This window comes from Pseudonaja textilis, chromosome 5 (assembly GCF_049901715.1).
Source record: "Pseudonaja textilis isolate UNSWEBS1 chromosome 5, rPseTex1.2, whole genome shotgun sequence".
In the NCBI taxonomy this organism is placed as follows: Eukaryota; Metazoa; Chordata; class Lepidosauria; order Squamata; family Elapidae; genus Pseudonaja; species Pseudonaja textilis.
Genome location: NC_141994.1, coordinates 24,608,983 through 24,621,325, shown reverse-complemented (window position 1 = coordinate 24,621,325; position 12,343 = coordinate 24,608,983). Strand labels below are relative to the sequence as shown.

At 41.6% G+C, this 12,343-nt stretch overlaps 1 protein-coding gene across 12 annotated transcripts in view; it reads left to right on the top strand.

The window, feature by feature from the left end:
- Positions 1-12,343, top strand: part of MAGI2 (membrane associated guanylate kinase, WW and PDZ domain containing 2) — a 566,496-nt gene that overhangs the window by 460,826 nt on the left and 93,327 nt on the right. For all 12 annotated transcript variants that reach the window (XM_087934364.1, XM_087934361.1, XM_087934362.1 and 9 more), the window contains one exon: positions 5,031-5,666. In XM_087934364.1, the coding sequence (XP_087790490.1) occupies positions 5,031-5,666 (636 nt within the window). The remainder of the gene's footprint in view (positions 1-5,030; positions 5,667-12,343) is intronic.

Genomic DNA, 12,343 nt, shown 5'->3' with positions numbered 1-12,343 from the left:
ACCAAGGCTCCTTAAAGAGAAAAGAAAAGTTTAAAAGCTAGATAAAAATGGCAGCTCCATACACAGTATATCTGTGTTTCATCCAGGGGTGGGATTCAAATTTTTTAACAACCGGTTCTGTGGGCATGGCTTAGTTGGTGGGCATGGTTTGGTGGTCGTGTGACTGGGTGGACATGGCTTGGTGGTCATGTTACTGGCTGGGCGTGGCCAACTCAACATCACTCACATCGAGGCACTCATCAGCTCGCCTGGCCTCTTGTGACTGTGGGGATGCTACAACAGTCATAAGTGTGAAAAATAGTCATAAGTCACTTTTTTCAGTGCCATTGTAACTTTGAATGGTCACTCCACACAAGCAAAGTACCAGCAAAGGAGGGGAAAAAAACTCCAGAGACTTCCAGAGACAGGAAGTCTAGTCCTGCCAAGAATGTAATAAGGGTTAACGGAGAGGCAGTTTCTGTAAGCAACACCAGAATGTTTCCTTCCTGCCTTCCTTACAGGATTAGGCCAGTAATTCCTTCTAACAACCAGTTCTCCAAACTGCTTAGAATGTTAACAACCGGTTCTAGTGAATAGCTGCAAACTGGTAGAATCCCACCCCTGGTTTCATTGCTATTTTCAGCAACTATAATTTCCGGCAAACCGAAACGTTATTTTATCTACATTTAGGAGAGAGTCATAAAAATGTAAACTGGGATCCCATTTTAATGGGTGATGATTGCTAAAAAAGTGCACACCAGCCTTCTGCAAATCATCCTGAGAAAACTGCTTACAATAATGGCCTGAGTTACTACTATCCTGTATCATTTGGTTTAACAAGGCAAGCAGCTTGTTCTTTGAATGAGGTATGGTACTTGTGTCCACTAATTTCCATTGCTAAGACGGTTGTTAAAGAGCTATGCCCACTTTTTCTACCACAGCTATTGAGCAACAAAGATTACAGGAATTGGGTGTTGTGGCCTGTTGACCCCACCTGCAGCCAAATCAGAGGAGGCGTGGGAGTCAGGGCCAGCATCAAGGCAACCTGGGAGCTCTGAAGGGGAAGAGGGGAATGGACTTGGCAGAGAGAGGGACAGAAGTGAAGCCTGGACCATCCTTCAACACTCAGATGGAGAGTCAACATCCCCCAGGTCTGGAGGTGGCTGATGAGGAAGAAGAGGAACAGCTGGGTCCAGTGCCTGATGTGCAGATGCATGGAAGTCAGAGGAAAGGAGAGCAGTGGAGATCTATGGGCCGGTCCTTGGGACCGAAGAGCCAGGACTGGAGGTGGCTGATGAGAAAGAGGAGGAACAGCTGGGTCCAGTGCCTGATGCGTGGATGCGCAGAAGGCAGAGGAAAGGAGAGCAGTGGAAATCTATGAGCCAGCCCTTGGGACAGAAGAGCCACCGCTGCTAGTGAAGCCCCACCCTAGCTCCGGGGACAAAAGGCAGGGGGGCAGAGATGAATAGATGTGGCAGACAATTATTCATCTCCCTGCCAAACAGACTTGTTAGCCTGCAGTGAAAGAAACTTTTTACCAGGACTGTTGATGCTCCTAATAAAGGAATCGTTGATTGATTACAGAGGGTTAGTTATGTTTGGGGAGCTGGGTCAGAACATTGGGTATATCTAAATCTAGAGAACAACCAGGATGATTAGGGGATTGGAGACTAAAACATACGAAGAACGGTTGCAGGAACTGGGCCTGGCTAGTCTAGTGAAGAGAAGGACCAGGGGAGACAGGAGAGCAGTCTTCCAATATTTGAGAGGCTGCCACAGAGAGGACGGGGTCAAGCTATTTTCTAAAGTGCCTGTAGGCCAGACAAGGATTAATGAATGGAAACTGATCAAGGAGAAATTCAACCTGGAAATAAGGAGAAACTTTCTGACAGTGAGAACAATCAACCAATGGAGCAGAAGTTGCCCTCAGAAGTTGTGGGAGCGCCATCACTGGAGACTTTCAAGAAGAGCTTGGACTGCCATTTGTTAGAAATGGTGTAGGGTCTCCTGCTTGGGTGGGGGGTTGAACTAGATGACCTACAAGGTCCCTTCCAACTCTGATTTTCTGTTGTTGTTGAGAAGAGAAGGACCACGGGGGACATGATAGCAGTGTTCCAATATCTCAGGGGCTGCCAAAGAAAAGAGAGGGTCAAGCTATTCTCCAAAGCACCTGAAGAAGCAACGAATGGAAAAAGTGGGCATGGCTCTTTAAGCAAGGAGAGAAGCAACTAGGAACTAAGGAGGAACTTTCTAACAGTGAGGATAATTAACCAATGGAACAATTTGCCTTCAGAAGTTGTGGGTGCTCCATCATTGGAAGCTTTTAAACCTCCCCCAAGTGGCCTGAAGAGCTCTCAGGGAGAGTACTAACAACCAGATGATTGCAAAGAAATGTGATGCTTTCAACCCTGCCATCCTGTCACAACTAATCCTTTCATCACACCCACCATTCTGCCGAAACCGATAAAGCATCTTGGATGAGAAGTGAAACTTTTTCCAAAAAAACCCAAAGAAAATCCAGTTGCCTTTTTGAAAAAAAAAAAAAAAAGCATGCTTGAGACAGCTATGGCTTGGATGACCGAGAATCTCTACAGACACTCTCAAGTTTTCACTAACATTATTACATTTTGTAGGCCATCATCGCTCTCGATGTTCGGTCTGGAGTTTCTCGTCAGCTTCAAATGCTGCCCATTTGTCTTGGCGATGTGGTTTCCTGTGGCTGCTAAGCCATTGCTTTAGATTAAGAAGCTGTCAGCAGCCAAGGCACTATTTCTCAAGGTAGTTCAGGGGTCAGGAGATTGCTGAGGATACCATAGTGTTGTTTTAAAGCAACTGCAGATAATAAGTCATGTTCCGTAGCTGTTTTTTTTCTGGGTCAGCCCTGGAGCAAATTATCTGTGGGTACAAGCCTGGCCTTATTGATCTGTGCCGTCACCTTATTGTGCGAGCAATTTTATTGTCTAAAAAATAATCTCGACACCTATTAGAGATCCCAGTGTGCGAGTCTGTTTTGATAAATTATAACAAATAAAGTTGCATCTGCAGTTTAACCGTAGAGAACTCTTGAGGTGTGATCCTGGGCATTGTCCTATTTTACACATAAGGTAAAGGTAAAGGTTCTGTTTGCACACATGTGCTAGTCATTTCCAGCTCTAAGGGGTGATGCTCATCTCTGTTACAAACCTTGAGTTTTTATCTATTATTTGTTCTTGTGTTGTTATGGTTGAAGCTGAGGGATTCATTGACAGGTAGGACATTGCAATATATAATTTTATATACTATACTTAGATCGAACTGAAGGTGGTGTATTTCTAGGTTGTCTAGGCCTAAAATTTCAAGTCTGGTGGCATAAGGTATTTTGCTATGAGTAGAGGAGTGGAGGATTCTTCTCATAAAATATTTCTGGACTTTCTCAATTGTATTAATACCAGATATGAAATGTGGGTTCCAGACTGATGAGCTATATTCAAGTATTGGTCTAGCAAATGTTTTATATGCTCTAGTTAGTAGAGTGATATTACCAGAGAAAAAGCTACGCAGGATTAGGTTAACAACTCTTAATGCCTTTTTGGCTATGTAGTTACAGTGGGCTCTAGCACTTAGATCATTAGAGATGAGTATTCCAAGATCCTTGACAAAGTTTTTGTCATCAACAAGGTCTTGACTATTCAGCTTGTATTTTTTTTTTAATTTTATTTTTTTGCCAATATGTAAGATAGAACATTTATTTGTTGAGATGGAGAATGGTTGCAGGATTTGGGTTTGTGTAGTCTAGAGGAAAGAAGGAATAGGAGGGACATTATAGCAGTCTTCCAGTATTTGAGGGATTACCCCAAAGAAGAGGGGGGATCAATTTATTTTCCAAAGCACCTGATGGCAGGTCAAGAGATAATAGATGGAAAGTAATCAAGGAAAGAAGCTATCTGGAATTAAAGAGAAACTAAGATATAGACATTTATTAGAATTTGAAAGAAAGGAAGAAATTATGAAAGGAACGATGATTGCTTGAGATAGGAACGTTGGACATAGTATTGATCTGGAAGAATGGCAAAAGATCTGGAATGTGAATTATAAAATAACAAAATTGGCAGCATATAAGGAAAACCAACATAAAATGTTCTATCGTTGGCATTTGGCACCCTCAAGACTGGCTAAGATCTACCCAAATTTAAAACCAAAATGTTGGAAGTGTGGACAACAACAAGGTACCTTCTTCCATTCTTGGTGAACATGCCCCAAAGCAAAAAAAAAAAAAAAAAAAATCTGGGAAATGATTCAAACATGGTTAGAAGAGTTAACTAAAAACAAAATTGATTTTGTCCCGGAATTATTCCTTTTAGGAAAAATTAAAAAAACTATAACAGAAAGACAAAATATCTTATATTACATATACTAACAGCAGCAAGAATTTCATATGCTCAGTACTGGAAGAAAAACCTCGTACCACCTGAAAGCTTCATAATAATTTTTTTTAAAAAAATAGAGTGTATAGAAATGGATAAATTAACTATGGAATTAAAAGGGGAAACAGACACAAAATATAATGCAGTATGGGGAACATGGTTTATTTGGATTGATAACAGATATAAGAATAGAAAATGTAATATATATATAATAGATAAGAGGATATGATAGTATTGTGGATTGTAAGTTCTGATAGGACACATAAATGTATATATAATGTCACAGCGCTGTTTAATAACTATTGGTATTATGTATAAACGGGAAAAAACTCAATAAAGCATTATAAAAAAATAAAGAGAAACTAAGGGTCAATGGGGAAGCCAGATTCATTTAACAACTGGGTTACTAACTTATTAGCTGCAGTGAGTCACTTAACAACTATAGCAAGAAAGGTCATAAAATGGGGCAAAATTCACTTAAGAAATGTCTCACTTAGCAAGAGAAAATTTGGGCTCATTTGTGGCCCTAAGTCAAGGACTATCTGTACATATTCCCTGTCAATATTAAGCAATTATCTCAGTGGCATAGTTGTTATCTAAATACTATAAGATGACTGTGTCACACGTTGTTGGTTTCTTTTCGTCTAGGTGATGTCATTGTCTACATTAATGAAGTCTGTGTCCTTGGACATACCCACGCAGACGTCGTCAAACTCTTCCAGTCTGTTCCCATTGGTCAGAGTGTCAACTTGGTGCTATGTCGTGGATACCCTCTGCCCTTTGACCCCGAAGATCCTGCCAACAGTGTCGTTCCGCCACTCACCATGATGGAGAGGCCTCCGGTCATCGTCAATGGAAGACATAACTATGAAACGTATTTGGAATACATTTCTAGAACTTCCCAGTCCGTTCCGGATATAACGGATCGGCCGCCACATTCCTTACACTCCATTCCAGCCGAGAGTCAGCTCGACGGCACCTTCCCACCACCCATCCACGATGACAATGTCTCCATGGCCTCTTCGGGAGCCAATCAAGCGGAACTCATTACCTTAACCATTGTGAAAGGGGCCCAGGGCTTCGGCTTCACCATAGCGGACAGTCCAACAGGACAGAGGGTGAAGCAGATCTTAGATGTTCAGGGATGCCCTGGTTTGTGTGAAGGTGACCTCATTGTCGAGATCAACCAGCAGAATGTACAGAATATGAGCCATGCCGAAGTAGTGGATATACTTAAAGAATGTCCGGTCGGGAGTGAGACTTCGTTGTTTATCCATAGAGGAGGTAAGTCTGGGAAGTCTACTCAACTACAGTAATCCATTGTGAAAGTTTTAAAATACACTTGATCTGTGATGACCCGGGGCGTGACACAAAAATAACAAAGTCACAAAAGTAGAATACATTCCCTTTAATGCTTCCAACTTGGGCTCCAATATCCGATTATCCTCGGCTGAATATCAAACTCATCCAAAAACAGTCTACGAAGAGAATAAATGCAGTCCAAACCCAAAGTAAAGATAATTAGAAATTAAAAAAACCAACACAAACCACACTGAAGTAATTAACACAGCAGATTGCAGACTTCCACAAGATAATGCAGCAACCACAGTGGGGAAGACGCCAAAACCCAGATAAGCCTCGATAAAGATAATGCATTCTTTGCTTCTATCAAGGAGTTATATAAAATGTGCCACTTATATCCTGTTCTCCCAGCTACAACTAATGAAAGGGATCAGGGCCTTTTTCTCTCCTGTAAGCCACATTGCTCCCTTCTCCACCTTAGGTCTTCCTCTGAATGCCCAGCCAGATTGTGCCCTTCCCCCGTTTCTTCCACAGCCACCGAAGCCACACTCCCACTCCCTGTCAGCTGCTCAATCTCCCCCTCAGAATCAGATTCCAACAGGGGCATGACATGATCTATCAATGGGTTGTGAAATAGAAGTCAGTTACTTCCTTAAATATAATAGGTGATAATGATGATGATGTTATCCATTCAGTCATGTCCAACTTTTGGTGATTCCATGGACCAGGTCTCTCCATATCTTCCAATCTTGCACTACTTCTTTGATGTCTATGGAGATTCTCAGTCATCCAGGTCAGCGTTGTCCCAAAGGTGCTTTTTTCAAGAGGCAACTGGACTTTTTGGTTTTTCCTTGAAGACATTTCAATTCTCATCCGAGAAGTTTCTTCAGCTCTGACTGTATGGTAGGGAATGGAAGGGTTCATACTCCTTGTGGACAGCTGGTCATTTACATTCTTTTTAGAGAGTCATTGAGGCCACTTGGAGGTTTATCTGTGTCCTCAAGGCCACCTGAGTGATGCAAATGGGTGTGGACCTTTCTTGGAATTGCTGAAAGGACTATATTGTAGACTGGAGATAGATGAAGTTGTATCCCTCCCCCTACGTTGAGGGAGGGCTGTTCAATTTTGACATATCTTTACCACCTCTTTCAAACCATTACGGCTTCCCTAAATCCCAAAGGTATTTTTTTCAAGAGGCGACTGGACTTTCTGGTTTTTCCTTGAAGACATTTCGCTTTTCATCCAAGAAGCTTCTTCAGCTCTGACTGGATGGTGGGGAATGGAAGGATTTAGACTCCTTGCAGACAGCTGGTCATTTGCATCTTTTTAGAGAGTCACTGAGTCTACCTGGACTTTCTTTGTTTTTCCTTGAAGACGTTTCACTTCTCACCCGAGAAGCTTCTTCAGTTCTGTTTTTCAGGCAGAACCAAAGAAGCTTCTTGGATGAGAAATGAAATGTCTTCAAGGAAAAACAAAGAAAGTCCACTTGCCTCCTAAAAAAGCATCTTTGGGTCTGCATCTTTGAGTTTTTCTATGCTCTGACTGTTGTCAACTTTAATGGTGCCCAGACACCATGTTTTTCAATACCGTAAATCCAAAAAATGTGAACGTAGGCAAAATGCAACATTATAAATTCTCCTTCCCTGTGTTTTAAGACATTAATACTCCCATGAAGCACACACATGTGTACATGAAAATTATGGTATTTATGTCATTTTGTGTGGCATAATATTTGATCATAGTACATTACAGGCAGTCCTCAACATACGATCACAATTGGGCCTCCAATTTCTGTTGCTAAGTGAGACATGTGTTAAGTGAGTTTTGCCCCATTTTGCGGCCCTGTCGTTCAGCGAATCCCCTGAAGTTGTAAAGCGAGCAACAAAGTTGTTAAATGAATCTGGCTTCCCTGGTGAGTTTGTTTGTCCGAAGTCTACCAAAGGGGATCACGTGACCCCAAGACACTGCAACTGTCATAAATACGAGTCAGTTACCAAGAGTTTTGAATTTTGGTCATGTAACGATAGGGATGCTGCAATGTTCATAACCAGGAGTGGGATTCTACCTGGTCAGACCAATTCTAAAGAACTGGTTGTTACAATTCTGTGCAGTTTGGAGAACCAGCAAATCACACCACTGGCTGGCCCCACCCCACTCTGCCCCACCCTGCCCACTCACCCCTTACCTGGCATGTGTGCCATCAAACTTACCTGCGTTTGATAAGTTGCTATTTTTTCTTTTTCCCCCCTCAACCATCAGCTGCTCTGCTGTTCCAGGAGATTTAGATTAGTTAGAAAGCAAGAAATTGTTGGATTTCTTACTTTCTAGCTAATCTAAAAGCAGGGCTGAATCTTCCTTAGGACCAAAGCTTCTATTTTTCAATGCAGACTCAGGTAGCAGATTGCAGAAAGGTAGATCTCTGAGTGAATCTGTGATTCTGTGATCAATTCAATCTGCCTGCCTGCTTTGCCTGATTTTGGGTAAAAGTTGCTCTATTTTTAATTTAAAAAATCAATATTTACATAAATATTTATCATATTTACATACAAGCCATGCCCAGCCAGTCACATGACACCAAGCCACACGCACAAATTAGCCCATGCTCACAGAACCGGTTGTTAAGAAATTTGAATCCCACCCCTGGTCATAACTGTGAAACATGATCAAAAGTCATTTTTTGCAACAACATTGTCACTGTGAACTATCACTAAATGAACAGTTGTAACTACCTATATAAGTTCTGCTTCATATTGCGCTGCTTAAATGTGATTTTTCACTTGTGGAATGATAGAATGATCACCATCAAACTGGCAAAGAACATAAGCAGAAACTGGCTGCACATGAAATAGGCACCCATGTTTATATCGCGCAAGATGCCTTCTCTTTGAGACCGTTCTCCATATTACAAAATTCGTTTCACATTGTACCGATATCCGGCTGGCGTGAATACATGAATGCTCAGATTTATAAGTCATTTATAAACAATTAGTGCAGATTAAACTTCATTAGAAACTATCCCGAGGAATTAAAATTAATTGAACTGACTTGCAAAGGGAGGGGAGTCCTGTCTACAAATCTGGAGTAAACAATGAAGGGACCTCGGATGGCTTGTTTAACTCCTGGAAACTGATAGAGAGATCGTTCCCGACTTACAGCTGTTCATTTAGTGACTATTCAAAGTTGCAATGGCACTGAAAAAGTGACATGATGATTTTTCACACTTATGACTGCTGTAGCATCCTCATAGTCATGTGGTCAAAATTGCTTAGCCACTGGTTCATATTTATGACCGTTGCTGTGTCCCGGGTTCATGAGCTCCCCTTTTGCGACCTTCTGAGGAGCAAAGTCAGTGGGGAAGCCAGATTTACTTAACAACCAGGTTACTAACTTATCAACCACAGTCATCTTCTTTTAACAACCCCATAATCCCTTACGGGGTGGAGAGTCTGGGCAACTGAATGAAGCTGAGTGTTTAATGGCCAGATACTCTTCCTGTTGCCAATGAGGAGTTTTGTTCGGCAGATATATTCTCATTGTGCCCAGAGAGAGAAATATCTGCCTGTACCCAGGATTGAACTCACAGTTTCCAGATTGTGAGGTGAGAGCTATACCTCTAGCTATACCTCTATACCGCATCACTCGACTTATCAACCACAGTAATTCGCTTAAAAGCCGTGGCAAGAAAAGTCATAAAATTAAAGTCACTTAACAAATGCCTCGCTTAACAACAGAAATGTTGGGCTCAATTGTGGTCATTAAGTCTACCTGTATTACGAATATTCCTTACAGATACAGAGAGGTTGATATTTCTTTTACATACAAAATACGAAAGGCACATTATGGGTTTCGCAGGTAAAATGAGGGGAGAGCATCTTTTTTTTCCCCCAGCTGTGACAAACCCTAGAATAGCTTTTAACTGGAATTGAATATTTGTTTTCATACCAAGTAAGAGATTAATTCACTTAAATGTAAAGTAATTGCTTACCTGGCATTTAGGTGGGAGCAGAAAACCTGAATTGACTATCCTTCTGGGAAATTTACTAGTGATGTCTTCTTGTCAGGGAAGGCTGGTGTGCCAATTTGTATGCTATTTGTATTCTGAGAACGAAAACATCCTTAAAGTTACATGAGAATTTCAAGCATTAAAAAAGCCACAGAGAACAGCACACGGTCTGTTAGAGAGAAGTTCCCATGTCTAGAATATTACATCCACACCATAAAAAAGATGTTGAGACTCTAGAAAAAGTGCAGAGACGAGCAACCAGGATGATAAGCGGACTGGAGGCTAAAACATACGATGAACGGTTACAGGAACTGGACATGACTAGTCTAGGGAAGAGAGGACCAGGGGAGACATGATAGCAGTCTTCCAATATTTGAGGGGCTGCCACAGAGAGGAAGGGGTTGAGCTATTTTCTAAAGCACCTGAAGGCCAAACAAGGAATAATGGATGGAAACTGAACAAGGAAGAGATTCAACCTAGTCATTCATCTATAACTTTCAGTGTTTCTAAACTTCAGGCTATAAATGGTCCTTTTGTTTCCATTTTGAGGATTGCGCAAGCCCTCTCTGTGTCCAAGGTCATCTTTTGTTATTCATGAAAGGGGTATTCCTTAAATGTATTAGAATTTTTATCACACAAAGGGTTGAAATGGAGTCTCTTCTTCCTGGCTTCAGTCTAATTAATTTGAAGAGATACTCCACCCCCATTTGTATCAGATTCTATTGTTTTAAAATAATTCTTCCACAAAAGGTTTAAATGCTTCCTTTCTCTGAAACTGTCAAGGGGCAATTAATATCTTTTCTTTAAAAAGTAATAATAATTATCTCTATCTTAGTTATCCCTTCCAGCTCATGAATTCTTTGTACAATTTTGTCTTCTGTATAAATTTTTTGTAAATCTTATTATGACATATTTTGGCTCTTAGTTAGGGAGGGGAAACTCCTCCTTGACACATTTATATTCATTTGTTGGAAGAAATTTCCCTGGTTCGTTCCCAGCTAGGACATACCAGAGACGCTGAGCAAAAAAAATGGATGTAAAAACCAGCTGCCAAAAAGTGGAATTCTTTTAATGTAGGAAGGCAAGAAGCAAAAAGTGACACAGCTCAAGCGTTCCTGGCTTGCAAGCAGCTTGGAGGTGTGAATCTGAGCTTTTTATGCCTAATTCCCCTTTGAAGTCCTGCAACTTGATGGGTTTTTATGTGTTTCTGATTGCCCTGGGTTTTGTTTTCCTGTTTTATTGGGTTAATCGTGGTCCCAGGTCTTTTGTTTTTCCTATCCTTGGGGTTTAATCCTGTCAGGGGCAGGAAAAGGGGAATTTCGGTTTACCTTGGAGAGTTTATTTTTAGCCTGATTCCCCTTATCTTAGTGGCTCTACTTAAGTGGTCAGCTTTATTACATTTGTAACAGCCGTTAGCAGGGCTGCTCTGAGTTTTCCTTTCAGTTGGTGCTTCTTGGTTTTCTTAAAAGGGGAAAGGCTGGCTTGAGACTCTTGGCACTGTTTTCTTAGGTTCCTGGCACTGTCCTTTTGGGGCGTACTTCCCACACATTGCAGCAAGCTAGCTGATCTAAGGTGATTTCCTCTGGATTCCTTTGATCAAAAGGAAAAAGCAACAACAGATCACAAGTTCCGCCCCTTTTACACACCATCTCAACACCCACACAAAATGGTGGAGCTCATCACGCAACACTGCTTTTGTTGTTTGTGTTTGCCATCTACCATGTCCTGTCTTGGCAAGGAACATATTCAGTTTCTTCTTTTTAATTTTCGGTCACTGTAGGAAAAAAATAGAGTGAGGCTTGTCGAGATTGAGATAGGAAAGAATTTAATTATGTCTCCTGGAAAGATTCTCTGTTTGTTTGATGGAACACATTTTTACAGTCTTTGTGATTATCGTTTCCACCGCCATCCCGCCAGATTATTCCCTTTTTAATTGCTGTTTTTATTCTACATCTCTCACGTCACGACAACTACTCCTGTCAAATCACTTCCCTTCAAATTGGTTTTGCAAAACAGGAAAAAAAAATTGCCAATTATCTCACACCTCCCCCCAAGTGGCAAATAGACACTTGTGGGAGAAAGATTTTCATTATTTCGCTCCCTCAAATGGTTTCTGAATTATTATCCTCAGGATGGGGTGAAGTCTATTCCAAAACACATCTGTACAACTGTCATACCCCTGATGGAGACTGACTCTGAGAGAGAGGAGGAACAATCAACAGGGAGTGGCTTTGGAGGTTGTGGAAGGGCAGAGGCCTGCTGGGCAGTCAGAAAAGGACCCAGGCCCATCCCCTCTCCATCCTAGGGCATGCAGGGAGGAGAGGATAAGGGAGAGACATGGTCTACTCAGGAGAGGGCCTTGATCCTCTTCATGGGCTGCAGCTGTGACAACCGGATAAGAGGACGGACATGCGTACTGGCGAGTGCTGGAAACAAAGCATGGAAATATCTCTAGTTTATTGTACCTCTCTGAGTTTGGCGTCCTTCCCAGTGTATGTTCTGATATCTGTGGATGTCTTCCAGCCCTTATCTTGCCTGGTTTGTGTTGTTTTTTGTTCTTGTAACTACTTGTGTGGGAGTTTTTTGTCTCCAGTCAAGGATATTTGGAACTTGGCAGCAAAGTGAAGGAATACAAGGGGCTTCACCTGTTTTTTGT